Source organism: Leucoraja erinacea, chromosome 14 (genome assembly GCF_028641065.1).
Source record: "Leucoraja erinacea ecotype New England chromosome 14, Leri_hhj_1, whole genome shotgun sequence".
Lineage (NCBI taxonomy): Eukaryota > Metazoa > Chordata > Chondrichthyes > Rajiformes > Rajidae > Leucoraja > Leucoraja erinaceus.
In genome coordinates this window covers 50,140,882-50,160,585 of record NC_073390.1, presented here as the reverse complement: position 1 = coordinate 50,160,585, position 19,704 = coordinate 50,140,882, and the positions used below count along the sequence as shown (strand labels likewise).

Sequence of the window (19,704 nt, the reverse complement as noted above, 5' to 3'; positions counted from 1 at the left end):
TATTAACTCGCAGGGTGCAGAAAGCCTTCATGCATTGTTCTTGCATCACTCGCTTCCTGTGGACATCATTAGGCTTGTCCTATAGCAGAGGATCTTTGATTAGGCTTGTCCTTTTCCGTCGAGGTGTTCTGTAGATGGGAATGAGGAATATTTCTGAAGTACTTTACATGCAAACATTTTGATTCAACTATTTCTGTGATTGGCAAACTTCAGAATGTTATTTTTGGTGAAGTTTTGTTTGTTTGAGGTTGTTGACAATGGAAAACTAAATCATTTTCACAGTTCATTGTTGGTGCTTTTAATGTCTGTTAGTTGAGCTTTTTTGCAAATGTGTTACATTGTGTTTAGCTTATCTCAATTTCTGTTGATTGGTTAATGTAATTTTCTTGTACTGCAGGAATGTTATCGCAGCTACGCAGCTTAAATTCAATAATATAAGACCATAGGACATGGGAGCAGAGGTAGGCCATTCGGCCCGTCAAGTCTACCCCGTCATCGGATCACCATTGATCTATTTTTCCTCTCAACCCCATTCTCCTGCCTTCTCCCTGTGACACCCTTACTAACCAAGAAATTATCAATCTCCGCTTCAAAAACACCCAATGTCTTGGCCTCCACTGGTTTACTTACAGTTAATACTTACTCTGAAAGCCATGACAGAAGCCAGTACAGAGCCCTAGTGAGATCACACCTGGAGTATTGTGTGCAGTTTTGGTCCCCTAATTTGAGGAAGGACATTCTTGCTATTGAGGGAGTGCAGCGTAGGTTTACAAGGTTGATTCCCGGGATGGCGGGACTGTCATATGCTGAGAGAATGGAGCAGCTGGGCTTTTACACTCTGGAGTTTAGAAGGATGAGAGGATATCTCATTGAAACATAAGATTGTTAAGGGCTTGGACACGCTAGAGGCAAGAAACATGTTCCCGATGTTGGGGGAGTCCAGAACAAGGGGCCACAGTTTAAGAATAAGGAGTAAGCTATTTAGAACGGAGACAAGGAAACACTTTTTCTCACAGAGAGTGGTGAGTCTGTGGAATTCTCTGCCTCAGAGGGCGGTGGAGGCAGGTTCTCTGGATGCTTTCAAGAGAGAGAGAGCTATATAGGGCTCTTAAAAATAGCGTAGTCAGGGGATATGGGTAGAAGGCAGGAACAGGGTACTGATTGGGGATGATCAGCCGTGATCACATTGAATGGCGGTGCTGGCTCGAAGGGCCGAATGGCCTACTCCTGCATCTATTGTCTATTGTAGAGGTGATTAAGTTTAGTTCAGGTTAACTTGTATCAGGCAAAAATAAAAATATTGATTATTTATTTTTCAGACTTCATGTGTTGCCATGAATCGCGAGTTCTCAGAGCAGGATTCCCCACTAAGTTAAATGTTCGAGTCCCAGAATGGGATTCAAGTGGTCGGCCTAATGTTAAATCTGCACCTATGCATCCTGGCAATTGTGTCACGTCTGACTGTTGGTACTAGGAAGGGTGTGGTGTGAGTGGGTGGTGAGAATCGGGGTTAGGGAGGAAGTATGTCAAGGGTACCATTATTAGAAGAAGCTGATGGGATATAGGTGTCTCCTGGTAGGTGATAGGAGACAGATGGCGGGACTCATCGATGATGTAGCCAGGTCACTCGATAACAAGGGTCAGACTGACCTGATTATATTAGACTTCAGTAAGGCTTTTGATAAGGTTCCCCACAAGTGGCTCCAGTACAAGCTCAACCATGTAGGAATAGATGGCAACATCTTAAAATGGATTGAGATCTTTTTGACAAGGAGACACCAGCAAATTCTCTTCGAGGGAGAGACGTCTATTGAAACTTCTGTGACATCAGGTGTAACACAAGGGGACTGTCATGGGTCCACTGCTCTCACCCCAACCATAGACTGTTTACCCTCCTAACATCCGGGAGGCGCTACAGATCTCTCTGTTGCCGGACCAGCAGGTCCAGGAACAGCTTCTTCCCTGCGGCTGTTACACTGCTCTACACTGTACCTCGGTGACTGCCAATCACCCCACCCCCCGGACACTCCTCCCACCAGGAAAAACACTATGACTGTATGCATGTAAATAGACTTATTTATTGCTCATATCCTATGTTGCTCTTCCAGGGAGATGCTAACTGCATTTCGTTGTCTCTGTACTGTACATTGTACAATGACAATTAAAGTTGAATCTGAATATGAATCCTACTGTATATCAACAACATTCCAAATGCCGTTTCGTCCAGTTCGACTCTTTGCAGATGATGCCATAATTTATAGATTAAAACACCAGAAGACAGATGGTCCTTACAGAAGGATCTGGATGCTCTCTGTGAGGGGAGGAAAAACCTGGCAGATGTCATTCAATACAACCAAATATCATACCATGCATGTCTCACACAAGATCAAACCCCTTTTATCGGAATACAACATGGGTAGCCATACATTGCTTGCTGTCGACCATCACCCATATCTAGAAGTCGAATTCAGCAAAGATTTAAGTTGGACGACGTATATTAATCAAGTGTCTACCAAACAAATAGAACTCTCGGCCTACTCAAAAAAAATGTTCATGCATGTAGTACATCCGTCAAAGGGAATGCCTACAAGTCCTTGGTCGGGCCCGAATTGGAGTATTGTGGAGCCGTATGGGATCCTTTCAACAACAACAAGACCACCCTGGAGAAAGTATAACACTTTGTATGTAATGACTACAAGAGTGAATAATATGCTGATATCTCTCGGATGGGATACCCTAGATCTCCGCACAATCAGGTTAAGACTTATTGCAATTTCCAAGGAGATTCACAAAATCACACCATCAAATCTATAGTCATCCCAGAGCCCCGACTGCCATGAAACAAGGCAAAATAATGGTCCCTACATCATCAACTCGCTAAATGTCAACAAATGTTGCTACCAATATTCCCTTTACCCAAGTACGATAAGAGGATGGAATATGTTACCACCCAACACACGCGCTGCTCCCGATGTTAAGTCATTTAAAAAGGGGATTGAGCAACTAGATCTCCTCAACTTAGTCAAAAAGGCCCACTTCAAACTTTAATCACTCTACTCGCTCCGACCTGCGCGAGATAACCACTTATGAGGTGTTTGCGCCGTAATCAACCATAACCAGATGATAGAAGATAGGGCGACATGGTGGTGTAGCCGGTAGAGCTACTGCCTTACAGCGCCAGAGACCGGGTTCGATCCTGACTGCGGGTGCTTGGCTGTCCGGATTTTTGTCTGTATATTCTCCCCTTTGTGACCTGTGAGGGTTTTTTTCGCCAGAGATCTTCGGTTTCCTCCCACACTCCAAAGACGTGAAGGTTTGTAGGTTAATCACATTCTCCTGCCTTCTCCCCTTAATCTGCGACACCTTTACTAACCAAGAACCTATTCATCTCCGCTTTAAAAATACCCATGACTTGGCCTCCACCACCATCTGTGGCAATGAATTCCACAGATTTACCAACATCTGGCTAAAGCAATTTCTCCTCATCTCCATTCTAATGTTATGTCCTTTTATTCTGAAGCTGTGCCCTGTGATCCAGGACACTCACACTACTGGAAACATGTTCTCTACTCCCGCTCTATCAAGGCCTTTCATTATCTCCCCCCCCCCTCCCTTCCCATCCTTCTATAACCCCCAGCGAGTATAGGGCCAGTGCATTCAACTGCTCCTCATACATTAATCCAATCATCCTGGGATCATTCTCTGGATCCTCTCCAAAGCCAGCACATCTCTCCTCAGATGCAGGGCCCAAAACTGCTCACAGTATTCCAAATGTGGCCTGACCAGCACCTTATAAAGCCTTAGCATTACATCCTTGCTTCTATATTTTAGTCCTCTCGATATGAATGTTAATTTCTATATTAGATTAGATTAGAGTCAACTTTATTGTCATTGCACATTTACAGTACAACGAAATGGCTTAACCTTGCAGTCATAACATAGAATAAAATAACAAAACACACACTCAACACATATTTAACATCCACCACAGTGAGTCCACCATGCACCTCCTCACTGTGATGGAAGGCAAAAGTCCCAAAGTCCTTGTCTCTTGCAGAACCAACTGGTTTGCAATGCAAATCCCACTTGGGTAGTGCTATTTTTCTGCATTCTTCTTTTACACATGTGCACTTGCTGAACACCGCGCCCCTATACATATGAAAGGTGAATGTTTAGTTTGGTTTAGTTTTGAGATACAGCGGAGACAGGTCCTTGCAGCATTCCCCGTACACTAGCACTATCCTACACGCCTGGGACAATTTACAATTTTCACCAAAATCAATTAAGTTACATACCTGTAGGTCTTTGGAATGTGGGGGGTAACCGAAACAGGCAGGGAAAACCCATGTGGATCATGGGAGGGGGAACATACAAACTCCATACAGACAGCACCCATAGTCGTGATCGAACCCAGGTCTCTGGCGCTGTAAGGCAACACCCCTGCCACTGCACCTCTGTGCTGCCCCTGCTTTATTACAACATTGTATAGTGGTCAAGTAGCCCAGTAACATTTGCAATTAATAGTTACACAAATAAAGCAATATGAGAAAAATATGTATAGTGAGGCAGAATCTTGTGCAAGCAAACGCAATTTAGAACCAGACTAATGGCAACAAAAGGAACTGCAGATGCGGGGATCTTGAGTAAAACACAAGCTTTGTGGGCCAGAATATTCAAGATCCCTTGGTTATTCTCAGGTCCAGGTGGGACCCATAAAACTGGTCGCTTGGAGATTCAGTGAGGACACTGCATTCACTCATATGAGTTGAGTATCATGAACTACTGGGTAGTATTGTGCAGGTAACATTCCTGAGAGGAACACTGTGTAATATACCCTAATAGCTCAAAGCCAGCAAGGGAGTGGGATTAATGATTAAGTGACTAAAAGACAATTGTGTACATGTAGTCAACCAACTGATATTAAGAAAGACCAGTAGCCTTCTCAAATAAGAACATTCTCAAAATGACCTGGTACTTGAAAAGGGAGATAATGAGGAGAGTAAAGTTTGATTACTCCATTGTCTAGGGATTGCTTTATATTTACTAGGGTGGCATGATGACACAGCATTATAGCTCCTCCCTTACAACACCAGAGACCCTTATTTGATGCTGACTATGGGTGTCGTCTGTACGAAGTTTGTACGAGCTTCCTATGATCGGGTTTTCTTCGAGATAACCATATAACAATTACAGCACGGAAACAGGCCATCTCGGCCCTACAAGTCCGTGCTGAACACTTATTTTCCCCTAGTCCCATCTATCTGCACTCAAGACCATAATCCTCCATTCCTTTCCCATCCATATACCTATCCAATTTATTTTTAAATGATAAAATCGAACCTGCCTCCACCACTTCCACTGGAAGCTCATTCCACACAGCCACCAGATCTTCAGTTTCCTCCCACACTCCAAAGACGTACAGGTTTGTAGGTTAATTGGCTTGGTGTAAATGTAAACTTGTCCCTAGTGTGTGCAGGGTAGTGTTACTGTTTGGGGATCACTGGTCGGTGTGGACTGGGTTGGCCAAAGGGTCTGTTTCCACACTGTATCTCTAAACTAAATTAAAAACGATAGATTCCTGCTTGATTTTCATACATATTCTTGCTGTTGAGAAATGTAGGGATATACAGAATTGAGGGGAGAGATATGGTAGACAATAAGAAGGGTAAAAATGATTATTGTTTACTATATCACCACAGGAATTTCCTTTCCATGTACATTGGGTGCAGTGTCTAAAACAAGACATGGGTATAAAGTGAAATGTTGTTGGTTTATAGGGGATCAGAGAGAATTCTTTGCCATGGAACTGGAATCTGGAGCCGACCACCACATCCAAGGATGTAGACAACTGGTTGATCCACTAAGCCATAGAAGGCAATGGACTAACTACAGGTAAATGAGAATATACAGTTAAGCATAACGGTTGGCACAGACATTGTGGGCTGAAGAGCCTTTTCCTGGCTGTACAGTATGACTTCTTCCTCCTATCTCTACTCCTTCCCATATCTGCATCTTGAAATTCATGTGGAAGTTTTGTAAGTGTAAAACTAATGGTGTGATCTTTGATGCTTCATTTTCCAGCGACCTGTGCAACCTCCCCACAGATTCTGGACGACTTAGTCCCATCCTTAAAACTTGTGCTGTCCAGATTCATTCTGAAAGCCATCTAGCAAAATTGCAAACAGATGGATCTTTTACCCGGCTGCTCTTTCAGGCGAGTTCCTTATCATGAAGATATTAGACACAAAATGCTGGAGTAGCTCAGAGGGACTGGCAGCATCTCTGGAGAGAAGGAACAGGTGACGTTTCGGGTCGAGAGCCTTCTTCAGACTGTGACACCATCGTGAGATCCTTATCACTGTCATCATATTGGTCGGGTGTCCAAAACAAGAAGCCTTAGGTATAAGGTGAGGTGGAGTCAGTTTATAGGGGATTAAGGAGGGAATTATTTTACACGGGGAAACAACAGGAGGTGGTGAAGGCAAACAAGCATATAACAATCTAGACAAGTAGACTTGAATTAAAGCCCTGTCCCACGGTACGAGTTCATTCCAAGAGTTCTCCCGAGTTTGCCCTGATTCGAACTCGGAGATTTACGATAATGGCCACTCGTCGGTACTCAGGGCTCTCGTCGACATTTTTCATCATGTTGAAAAATCTTCACTAGTCTTCCCGTGCTTACCTGCCGTTAGCGAGTCTTCCCGAGTACCTGCCGTTAGTGTTAAGAAACATCCCCGAGCTCCGACGTACCCGCTACGTTCATTCTCCGTGCTTACCACGAGTGTGATTTTTTAAAACTCGGGAGAGCTCTTGGAGTGAACTCGTACCGTGTCTTTAACTAAGCCACAGCGGACAAAGAGGACGTGGAAGGAGATGGTGGCAGATGCTGGACAAAGAGCCCGGTGTGTGGAGCCAGGGGGTCTTATCTTCCACGGCGTCAGTCAGCTGGTGAACGAGGGCTGAAGAGGGCCAGGCGTGGAGAGGTACATAGGATCAGGGGATGACTTAAATGGAGGCGTCGGCTGCAATGGGCCTCCATGTACTGTACTGACCAGGGCACTTGTGCTTATGTACAGGGATAGTTTTGCTGAGCTGCATGCACAAAATGTATTTCACTGTAGCTGGTTCAGGTGACAATAATGAAACCATTGGACCCCATGCTGCTTTCGAACGCAACTTGATTCTTCAATCATTGTCGGATTTGGTAGAACCACAAAAGGTCTATCAGTTCCAGGTTTTTGCTTGATGGCTTTCTGAATGATTCTGGATTCATGAATCTCCGATGTTTCATAAAAAAAATAATTTAAATCTCTTTCATTCCTCTTTAATGAAGAAAAGACACAAAATGCTGGAGTAACTCAGAAGATCAGTTAGCATCCCTGGAGAAGATGGATGGGGTAAAGTTTCATGTGGGGACCCTTCTGCCGACTGATTGCCCTGACAAACCCCTGCAATCGATCTGAAAAGGGTCCCAACCAGCTTGACTAGCGGATCGGGAATCGGGAATGACCAACATTCCAGCATTTTGTCTTTCCTCTGCAAACCAGCATCTACAGTTCCTCATTTTCATCTCTTCAATGAAGACTGTGGTCATTGGGATAAACATACTGCAGCTTCTAATTGTAAATTCAGTCAAAGCAGAAACTAACCTGTTGTACCGTACTTCTAAATAAATGATCCCCGCCCGACTTGGCAAATGGCAAAATATAGCCAAATGCTGAAGTGAATATAAAGACCTTTCAAGCAGTTGTACTCTAAAACTGAGGTTTAAGAGCTCCTTTATCAAATTTAAAATGTAATAAACATTCATATTCTTTATACATAAATGATATGTTCAGAGTAAAATGTGTGAATGTGCGCCATTCGGAATAGCAAAAGACCCACAAAATTCATGTTTAAGAAGCTAGTTTATTTTATGGCAGTAATTGCCATTTTGATGTACAGTATAACAGCAGAAACTCATCAAATTCAGTAGCGTAAGCATAAAGGGTGACTTCGATGTGAAATACCAAGGTATTGAGCAATGCTTGGTATTTTTTCTATTTGATAAATAGTAATACTTGGGAGTGTAAGACTATTGAAACAAATTGCTTAAAAATAAATAAGGTTATTTCAACAGTTTTTAGAAAAGGCATTGGGATAAAAGTACATTAATGACAGCAATGAACTGCTGTTGTTGTTTATGTACTATATTGCAAATTAATTAAAATACATGTTGCAGCTCAGTATTATTTTCAACAGACATCCAAGGAAGTTAGATTTCAGATATTAAGCTATTATGCATTTGCTTTTTGGCAAAGGGGGAAAGCAAATAAGAATCTGATCCAGCGCAAAGTCTATTATTAATCTTCTAAGCCCCACTGTACACAGGCAGCATCCGTGGTCAGGATCGAACCCGGGTCTCAGACGCTGCACTGGAGCAACTCTACTAATGCGCCTCTCTGCCACACATTTTCTTTCCATCACCCAGTGCACCATTTGAAGTGGGCGAGCTCAAAAGGAATAGAGGAGATAATTGATCAATAGTGTTAAACGCTGGCAAAATGATCTTCCGAAAGTACCCCTCTCTGACCTTCACTGGAATAGAAAAAAACTTGGAAGGTGACCACAGCAAGTAGTCAATATTCCTGCTTGTGATCAATAATGACAAGCAAAGGTGGATTCCCCCCCACCCCCCCCCCCAGAGATGAAAAATTGGAATGGAAATATGAAAGTAAGAAATCATTCAGAATAGTTTTTGATAATTATCCAAATGAGTGGAATGTTAAATTAAAGGATAACACAAGGTCACCTGCCGCAATGGTAACACGTTTAAATCATCAGACATTACCAATTGCTGATGTGAAAAATATCATAGATGCTGTTTCATTTTATTTTAAAGTACATGACCAGTTCTTACACTCACCACGAGAATTTATCACACTACAGTTGCATTTTAAGGTAATTTAACAGCTTTTTATCTTGTTTCTTAAAATTAATCCGATGAAAATTTCGACCAGGCTGTGTGGCTGTATTAACATTAAAAACACCAGACATAACCAAAAGTTAACTTCTTATTTGAATGACTGTTGGAAATATACAGTTAACAAAATTACCTATCATTTGCATCGAGTAATTGGATATGTAAAAAAAAGGAAGTACGTTGTTCACCATTCTGGTGTTTTCTGCAAAATATCTCAGTCCAAAATTAGTAATGAAAAGCCAGGCCTAGGAAGTTGTAGCAAACATCTACACTCACAACACAGTTGTTCATCGGTGCCATCAAAGGTCTTAACCGAGAGGCCGAAATCAAAGCAGTATGCACTCTATCGGAAACTATAATCTGTATCAAATAAGACTAACTACTACTTTAATCTGAACAAGCCAGATATAGCTAAGAGATAATTAAATACACAACAAACTGTGTGGAAGTTCAATTTCAAAAGCTACTCTGCAAAATGCAACAAGACCTCAAGTCCGTGAAAATGGCAAGTAATCTGTCTCCACTGAACACTCAAAGACGTGATTGTAATAGTGCTAGGATTCTTTCACCCTTCTATCAAATTGTGCTTAAATAATGTACTTAACAAAATAATTTACTTAATTTGCAAGCATGGAAGAAAAACAGTGCTCGTGACTTACCACCTTTGGAAAGAAATTGGCTGTAGGACCATCTTTTTCCTGTACACCTAAACATTTCCACAGTTGATTAAAAAAAAATGCAGCCTGAATTCCCTATAAAGTGCCTCCTATCTGATCACAGACTGCATACGACAAAAACCTGTCTTGTAGAACTAAGTCAACTTTGAAAATGATTGCACTGCAAACAGACCCAGAATCACCAATTTACTAATTTCAAAATTGCACTCTGACCAAGATAAATCACACATTTCATATCTAAAAATTATCTTCCACAATCTTGATTCGTTATTGACATTTATTAAATCAGGTTAGGCCTGGGACTGAATAAATATAGAATATACCATATGTAATATCAGTACTATTTTACAGTTCTTTCATCAGAAAAGATAGGTTTAGATTTTTAGTTGTAGAGTTTTTTTTCCTGTGCTTATGGCATTGGACTCAATGTTTACTAAGTGAATGTCCAGACGTCTCAGCAGAGTAGAGGTTTATCACCGGAACGTCTGATCAGCTTTTATCGCACGGTCTCCTCGGTAACAAGTGGGCAGAACGGGCCAGACTTTTTAGGTAAAAGGCGCATTGTTGTGGGGACTGGAAGTCAATGGGAAGAAAATCCCGTTGCTGTACTGCAGCCGATAACAGGTGTCATGTCCCAGATCTATAGGAGAGGTGAAGAAAACACATCAGGTTTTGGCAGATAACAAACACTTTTCTTTTGGGTGCGATGATCCACCCGGGGATACCCGTTACATTTCACAATTGACAAGCGATCAAACTATCATTTTGGTTTAGTTTGGAGATACAGCGTGGAAACAGACCCTTTGGCCCACCGGGTCTGCGCTGACCAGTGGACACTAACACTATCCTACACACGAGGGATAATTTACATTTATACCAAGCCGATTAACCTACAAACCTGTACGTCTTTGGAGTGTGGGAGGAAACCTCAGACCCCAGAGAAAACCCACGCAGGTCACGGGGAGAACGCACAAACTCCGTACCGACAAGCACCCGTAGTCAGGATTGAACCCGATTCTCCGGCGCTGTAAGGCAGCAAATTTACCGCTGCGCCAGTTTCCAGTTAATTCTCTTGCATAGTTAGTGGTTTACTTGGCTCTAGATCAGTCCCACTACAAAATATTATTGGTACACGGGGGCTGTGACTGTTGCTCTACGGTTTACACTGATGGACCAGCAGTGCAAGTGCCCCAACTGTACATAGCAAGACCAGGCAGTAGATACATGCAGTGATAATCAATGAGAGATAAATAGCCTTAATACAAAGTCAAGACCCCAAAACCAATGAACAATAACTTAATGGCCAGCCAGTCAGCTTGGTACATACACTGCCCTATCCAACTTAAAATTAGTCGCCAGGGTTGGTACTTCCACAGGGACTACAATAATTTTCTGTTAAAGCGAGTGCACTGATACGGAGTATTCACCCAAAATCAAGTTGAATCGAGGAATTTTGGTCCCAAATGCTGAAGGTCTATAATAATTACAACAAATCAATCCATTAAATTGTCTTGAAGCAATATCCTTAAATTACATGTTTTTTTCCCAAATCCTTTTTTTCCCCCACAAGGTTATTTTTTTCAAGGCTTTTTTCACCCTCCCCAAGGTTATTTAACACGTGTACATTGCTGGGCCACTATCTATCTGCGTTTCAAACTCTAAAGCGAGAATTAGACCGATTGTAAATCAGGTCTCCCTGCCCGATGGGGAAAATCAATGAGTGCTGCAAATACTCTTCCATCAATGACAATTTAAATTGTTACCAAGTAAACCCTTTGGCAGTGAAAGTCATTATACCAGTGAAATCTTACTTTCTTGTGAATTTTTCGAGAAGTTTTTTCCTTAAGCAATATACTTTGACGTTCAATTCACTCACTTCAATTCTCTTTCTCAACATTGTTGCTTATTCCCCAGTCCTGAAATCTTAGGTACTAGTTGCAGATGGAAGTCTAACTTGCAACAAATCAGAACCCACACTCACTTGTTAATCTAATCAGGAATTTAGTTTATTTCAGAGGTGCAGCATGGAAACATGCCCTTCAGCCCACCGAATCCATACCACCCATCGATCATCCGTTTACACTAGTTCTAATGCATCCACTCCCTATGTACTGGGGGATATGTTACAGAGGACCATTAATCTACAAAGCCGCATGTCTTTGGAATTTGGGAGGAAGCAGGAACACCCAGACAAAACAAATCTGGTCACAGGGAGAATGCGCAAACTCCACACAAACAGCACCCGAGGTCAGGATCTAACCCGGGTCTTTGGCGCTGTGAGGAAGCAGCTCTGTCAGCTGCACCACTGTGCTACCATCATTTGCTTTACAAGTAATGCACAGAACCAGTGCATTTAATTGCGTGCAGTTTTGGTCTCCTAATTTGAGGAAGGACATTCTTGCTATTGAGGGTGTGCAGCGTAGGTTTACCAGGTTAATTCCCGGGTTGGCGGGACTGACATATGATGAAAGAATGGATCGACTGGGCTTATATTCACTGAAATTTAGAAGGATGAGAGGGTATCTTATAGAAACATATAAAATTCTTAAGGGATTGGACAGGCTAGATGCAGGAAAAATGTTACCGATGTTGGGGCAGTCCAGAACCAGCGGTCACAGTTTCAGAAAGTTGTGAGTCTGTGGAATTCTCTGCCTCGGAGGGCGGTGGAGGCCGGTCCTCTTGATACTTTCAAGAGAGAACTAGATAGGGCTCTTAAAGATAGCGGAGTCAGGGGATATGGGGAGAAGGCAGGAACGGGGTATTGATTGTGGATGATCAGCCATGATCACATTGAATGGTGGTGCTGGCTCGAAGGGCCGAATGTGCTACTCCTGCACCTATTGTCTATAAGAATAAGAGGTAGGCCATTTAGGACTGTGATAAAGAGTGTTGTGAATCAGTGGAATTCTCTGCCACAGAAGGCAGTGGAGGCCAATTCACTGGATGTTTTCAAGAGGGAATTAAGAGCCTGTCCCACTTGGACGATCTAATCCACAAGTTTAGAAGACCCTAGACGAGTTGAAAAAATGTAAAGGTCGTGTTGACTTGCCGAAGTAAAAGACCTCTTACGACTATGTCTACGACATCTTGCGACTATATCTATGACCTTTTCTACGACCCCCTCGACCTCAGTCTTCCACACCCAAGACCAACTACGACTAGCTACGAGTGGAAAAAAGATCACATGATAAAATGATGTCATGTTTGCATTTTTTTTTTAATCGGGGCCAGTTACCGACCTAAGACTACCATCACGACATACCTACATGTAAAAAGCAATTTTTTCCACGCCGACCTTTTTTTAAAAACTCGTGGACATTTTTTATCAGGCTGGAAAATACACCGCAACCTACTTGAGGCCACGAGTACGCGGAGACCACTCACGAGCATGAGGAAGAGTTACGAAGACCTCCTGCGACCATGCTGCGAGTATGAGTCAAGGGCAAACTGGGCAGAGGTCGCCAATTAGGTCATGAAAGTGGGACAGGGGTTTTAGATACAGCTCTCAGGCCTAATAGAACAAGGGACATGGGGAGAAAGCATGAACTGGGTACTGATTTTGGAAGATCGGCCATGATCACATTGAATGGCGGTGCTGGCTCGAATGGCCTACTCCTGTGCCTCTTTTTTATGGTTCTAAATTGCCCTCAAAAGTCTTGGAGATTCAGAAGTCAAATAAAGACATTTCAAACAGAGAAAGCCGATTACCTTCACAATGCGATCGTTTCCACAGGTTACCATTAATCCTCTTGCGCTGTCCAGATTCATATGTACAATGTTGTGTTTGCCTTCATGGAACGTTGCCAGAGAAGTTTGACTATAATAATAAAAATACTGTAACATATGCACTCAACAACATCAGCAATAAAACACTCTTCTGGCAGAAAAATCTTATCAGAATGTCATCTTTTTACTAATGTTATTTGCAGATAATCTGCAGATTTGTCTTGCAGACAACACTCTTGCTTCACATATGCTTTCGACAGCAAATTGCTTCAGCAAGTGGTTGGAACAAACAAATAACAGCAAGCTCAATATTTAGGTGACATGATGGTGCAGCGGGTAGTGTTGCTGCCCCGGAGTTCTGGTGTCTTTGGATGTACCCAGATGTTTAATGCTTGTGCAGAGCTTGCACTCTCTCTGTGTGAACATGTGGATTTCACCGTAAATTCCCGGTTTTTCCTCCCCTTATCCCAAAGACACGTTGGCAGGTTGAAGAGAGAGACACACAAAGCTCTGGAGTAACTCAGCGGATCAGGCAACATCTCTGGAGGAAAAGGATGGGTGACGTTTTGGGTTGGGACTGAAAGGAGAGGGTGGGAGGGAGGTGAAGAGCTGAAAGCCTATCAAGGCCAGCCACAAATGACTTCAGGCAGGGTGGTGCTAGGGAGGGTGCGATCTCAAGAGAACAATGTGGCGAACTGCACAACAGGTAAAACAACTAGGGTGGAGAAATGGGGCAAGGAGGGAGGGAGGGGGGTAGGTAAAATGAGTAGGGTGGAGGAAGAGGGGAAAGGAGGGGGCTACTGTAAATTACCTATTTAGTGTAGGTTACTGGCAAAACAAATAAATAAAGGATAATTGATGAGCATGTATAACAAACAAGTTGTAGAGTTACGGGGAGGCAAGGAGTGGGGATAATCAGACTAGTGATTTCATGCCTCTCCCTGTGTCACTATAAGTAAACAATTACACGCAGTTGAAGCAAGCAAGCTGATTTCCAGAGATAGGTGGAAACTATTTTCTTTGGGCTAGAACAACTGTAAAATAGGAACTCGGCAGTGCACGCTTAGTGTAGAGATACAGCATAGAAACAGGCCCTTCGGCCCATCGAGTCCAAGCCGACCAGAGATCCCCACGCACTAAAACTATCCCACACACACTAGGGACAATTTACAATTTCCTGAAGCCAATGGACCTACAAACTTGCACGTCTTTGGAGTGTGGGAGAAAACCGGAGCCCCTGGGGAAAACCCACGCAGGTCACGGGGAGAACGTACAAACTCCGTACAGACGGCATTCGTGGTCAGGATCGAACCATGTTCTCTGGCGCTGTGAGGCAGCAACTCTACCAATGGGTTGCCCCTCAAGTGTAAAGGCAGAAATCAGGAACCGTTCTCTTCTCCCCTCCCCCCTCCCACCCCTGGTGAAGCCGTGAAATCCATGTCGATAAAAGCAGTCAAAACTAGGATTGACAGAAGTTAAAGCGTCTATTAATGGAGTAAGGATCGAGGGAGTAACAAGTGTCATACATAGATCACCTGTTCTAAATGAATTATGCCACTGTTTGCTCCCAATGAACCAAGTATTTGTTCTGTCGCAACACACAAGTTCTTTCCTGCTGTCACATTTCCAAGTATAACCAACGATTATGTTATCCGATCGACATTCCTCAGGGTTTGAGGGTAAATACTGAGGGTATGCGGCAATATACAGCTTGGGTGTCCTGGCTAATCATTGGCAAGCCTGACCTCCACGACCTCTGCCTCTTCGACTTTATTAAAAACAGTTTTGAAAATAAATTGGATAGGCATATGGATGAGAAGGGAATGGAGGGTTATGGTACGAGTGCAGGCAGGTGGGACTAAGGGGAAAAAAAATTTGTTCGGCACGGACTTGTAGGGCCGAGATGGCCTGTTTCCGTGCTGTAATTGTTATATGGTTATATGGTTATATGGCACAGCTCCAAAATTATTTTTACAATATCGAACTGAACTGAATGGAAGAAAGCTGGAGATATTCCACTGGCCAGGCAGCCTGACTGGGAATGTGAGAGAGCTTTCTCAGGTTGAGAATCTTGGATCAGAATTGGCCAATTCTGAGTGTCTGAAATGATTGAAATCAATGCTAATTTCCAAGGGCGCTATAAACGCGCCAAGTTGTTGGACGAGAACAGGTCGACTGGACAGAGGGACGGGGGAAGCAGACAGCCGTGGTCGAGTGGGGAGCAGAGAAAGCCAACGCAGACAGCAAGATACTCGCTAGTACACCTTGTGAGTTGGGAAAGGGGTCGTTTGCTACTTTATACCAAAGGTAGACACAAAATACTGGAGAAACTCGGCAGTAATTTTGTTTTACTATTTAGTCTGAAGAAGAATTTAGTCCCGACCTGAAATGTCATCATTCCAGTTTATCCAGAGATGCTGTCTGACCCGTTGACTTACTCCAGCATTTTGCGTCTACCTTTGGTATAAGGTAGCATCTGCATTTCACTTTTATATTATTAACAAAAACTCACTGCGATGCATAATAAATCGCAGGGATTCGAACCCATAACCATATTTCATAAGTTGCTTATCTGGCCCAATTCCAAGAAAAAGTAAATTGCTTTTGCATTAGGGACTGCACTATCTCCAAAAGCCAAACTGATCTGGAGGGCATTCTCAGTCTCAACACAAAGGTTACAGTGGGAACTGAGTTTAGAAGAAGGAGGGGGGGGGGGGGGGGACCTCATTGAAACATACAGTGCAGTGAAAGGCTTGGATAGAGTGGTTGTGGAGAGGATGTTTCCACTAGCGGAAGAGTCTAGGACTAGAGGTCATAGCCTCAGAATTAAAGGACGTTCTTTTAGGAAGGAGATGAGGAGAAATTTATTTCATCAGAGGTTGTGTGAACCTGTGGAATTCTTTGCCATAGAAGGCTGTGGAGGCCAAGTCAGTGGACATTTTTAAGGCGGATCGATAGACAGATTTTTGATTAGTACGGGTGTCAGAGGTTATGGGGAGAAGGCAGGAGAATGGGGTAGGAAGGAGAGATAGATCATCGTGAATGAATGGTGGAGTAGACTTGATGGGCCGAACGGCCTAAGTCTACTCCTATCGCTTATGACTTGTATGGAGAGTATAGGCAGAAGTTTAAAGATACTCACTCTTCATCCTTGACGGTGTTGAAGCAGTCGTCACAGACTCGGACCTGAAACTCAAAGCCCATCACGGGATAGCTGGTACGCTTTGTACTGCACTTCCCACATATCGCATTCCCACATTTTCTGCAGTGATGCTAAATGGAAAAATGACCAGGAAAGATTGGAATGTTAACACTCCACTCCATTTCCTATACAAAGAAGAAACATTCTACAGAGGGTGGTTTCCCCATGGAGTCTGTGTAGGACTGGAGTATTCAGAAGAACACAAAATGCTGGAGTAACTCAGCGGGTCAGGCAGCATCTCCGGAGGACATGGATAGGTGACGTTTTGGATCGAGACCTTTCTTCTGACTCCGAATCGTAGCCTGTCCATTCCCTCCAGATATGCTGCCTGACCTGCTGAGTTACTCCAGCAAATTGTGTTCAATGCAAGATCATAGGATCCTGCCATTGTTTGTGCCTTTCTAACGAGTGTTTGGATTCATCTCAATACATTTCTATTTAATGATGCTTAGAAAGAAAAACTGACACCCATTCTCTTTTAAATACATTTCTTTCCTGAAGAAGGGTTTCGGCCCGAAACGTTGCCTATTTCCTTCCCTCCATAGATGCTGCTGCACCCGCTGAGTTTCTCCAGCATTTTTGTCTACCCTCTTTTAAATACAGTTCTTCTCAAAGCAAAATTATGCTCTTTAGAACAAACAGAACACATTTCTGCTGCAAAAATGCTCGAGATTTATTTTTGTGCATCATTTATGTTGTTATTACAGCAGTCCTGTATTCAAAGCAAAAGTTGACTGTGATTGGTAAAGGCTCCAACCTTTGCTGCCCCACCGCGCTGCCCGAGATGCTGAGAACTATATTCTGCACTCTGTATGTTACCCTTTGCTGTGTTTATTGTACTTGAACTAATTGTAGTCATGTATTGTATATCATCTGATGTGTTAGGATAGCATGCAGAACAAAGCTTTTCTCTGTATTTCGGTTGATGCAACGATAATAAACCTGAGGCTAAATTAATTTTGTTCCTCCTTTCTCATTCTACCATGGATGCGTCTCATGGAGGCTTGGAGCACATTGAGTTGAGTATTTCCATCACATTGCTCATCGGGGAGAATGCCTTTTGCCTTGAGCGGTCCCCACCTTTGCATCCAGCATTCCACAAGGGAATCCTGTGTTATTTGCCAATGTGCTTGCATCATAGCAAAATGAATCCCAATAGGCTGCAAATCAGTAACAGCTGACATCATGGTGTTACAAAAATAAGCCAAGATTATTATTCTTTGTGTAGATTTAGAGGTTGATTTCCCAGTTGCAAAAAAAAAAAAAATGGCAGCACAATCCAACCCTGGTCTCTGGCACTGGCATTTGTAGGGTCTATTGCTTGAAAATAAGTCATGGAGAGTCATAGTCATACAGCGTGGAAGCAGGCCCTTCGGCCCAACTTGCCCACGCTAACTAACATGCCCCATCTTCACTAGTTTGGCCCACATCCCTCTAAACCTTCCTATCCATGTACCTGTCCAAATGTTTCTTAAATGTTGCGATACCACCCCTGCCTCTAACGTTCTAGTGAAACTTTGAGCTGACAAAGTTGGAAAATATTCTCCAGCACGTCAACAAAGCAAATTGCTGAAGTTAATATATTTCAACCCAGGTGGGCTATATTAATCCTGCGGGAAAATGGCCTGAGGTTTGATACTTAATCCCGAGGTCGGATCCGTCATCTTGCAACCCTCATTATGTCCATATTTTAATTTTCACTTTTATTCCCCTCACTTCCCATCAATCATTTTCCTTTGGGCAAGGAACGATTCTAACCAATGAAGTCCTCTCCCCTGATGGACAATGACTTCAATGTCACCAAGAGTCAAGTCAAGAGAGTTTTCCTGTCATATGTCCCAGATGGAACAATGACATTCTTACCAGGACCGCTGGATGCCATGTCAGTCACACACCATCTCTGTGTCAAGGGCAGCCATTCTCACCTCACCTATTAATGTTTGTTTCTCTACTGACATAACCCCAGAGTGTTTCCAGCAAAATAAAAAAAAGCTTTCTTTCTTCAATGTCTCCAGATTCCTACTTGCTTCGTTTTACTCTGACATTTACAAACAGTATCCAGCTATTATCAAACAGCAAACAGAAACCATTGCAGGATTCCACTGAACAATGGGTGATAGGCCTGGACAGAGTGGATGTGGAGAGGATGTTTCCACAAGTGGGAAAGTCCAGGACCACAGGCCATTGTCTCAGAATAAAAGGAAGTACCTTCAGAGAGGAGATGTGGAGGAATTACTTAAGTGACAGTGTGGTGAATCTGTGAAGTTCATTGCCACAGGAGGCTGTGGAGGCCAAGTATTTTTAAGGTGGAGATTGACAGGTTCTTGATTAGTACGGGTCGTTCCATATACCCACAGCCCTTTGCGTAAAAAAATTGCTGTTCAGTTTCCAACATCTCCCCCCTTGCCGTAAACGTGTCTCCTGGCTCTTGAAGTCATTTTAATAAAGTCGTTTCATAACAAGAGGATTTCAGTATAGGAGTAAAGAGGTTCTTCTGCAGTTGTATAGGGCTCTGGGAAGACCACATCTGGAGTATTGTGTACAGTTTTGGTCTCCTCATTTGAGGAAGGACATCCTTGTGATTGAGGCAGTGCAGCGTAGGTTCACGAGATTGATCCCTGGGATGGCGGGGCTGTCATATGAGGAACGATTGTAAAGACTAGGCTTGTTTTCACTGGAGTTTAGAAGGATAAGGGGGTTTCTTATAGAAACTTTTTAACTTATAAAAGGGCTGGACAAGCTAGATGCAGGGAAAATGTTCCCAATGGGGCGAGTCCAGAACCAATAGACAATAGGTGCAGGAGTAGGCCATTTGACCCTTCGAGCCAACACCACCATTCAATGTGATCATGGCTGAATCATGTGAACCAGGGGCCACAGTCTTAGAATAAAGCCTTTTAAGACCGAGGTGAGAAAAAACTTTTTCACCCAGAGAGTTGAGAATTTGTGGAACTCCCTGCCACAGAGGGCAGTGGAGGCCAAGTCACTGGATGGATTTAAGAGAGAGTTAGATAGAGCTCGAAGGGGCTAGTGGAATCAGGGGATATGGGGAGAAGGCAGGCACCGGTTATTGATTGGGGACGATCTTGGTTTCTTGGTCCTCCAAAATATTCCAAATGGAATTTCAACTGGAGGTG

At 43.1% G+C, this 19,704-nt stretch overlaps 1 protein-coding gene and 1 long non-coding RNA gene across 2 annotated transcripts in view; one reads left to right on the top strand and one right to left on the bottom strand.

Moving 5' to 3' along the window:
• Nucleotides 1-88: 88 nt before the first annotated feature.
• LOC129703717 (uncharacterized) lies at nucleotides 89-7,751 on the top strand. The gene is made up of 3 exons (XR_008724609.1): nucleotides 89-158; nucleotides 5,778-5,892; nucleotides 7,334-7,751. It is a non-coding gene; the product is annotated as an uncharacterized LOC129703717 (long non-coding RNA).
• A 137-nt stretch (nucleotides 7,752-7,888) lies between these two features.
• The window catches only part of wdfy1 (WD repeat and FYVE domain containing 1), a 41,162-nt gene continuing 29,346 nt past the window's right edge, over nucleotides 7,889-19,704 (bottom strand). Inside the window, exons 10-12 of the mRNA XM_055646400.1 lie at nucleotides 16,508-16,638; nucleotides 13,348-13,456; nucleotides 7,889-10,279 (exon numbers count right to left, since the gene is read on the bottom strand). Coding sequence (XP_055502375.1) covers nucleotides 10,220-10,279; nucleotides 13,348-13,456; nucleotides 16,508-16,638 — 300 coding nt within the window. The 3' untranslated portion in view covers nucleotides 7,889-10,219. The remainder of the gene's footprint in view (nucleotides 10,280-13,347; nucleotides 13,457-16,507; nucleotides 16,639-19,704) is intronic.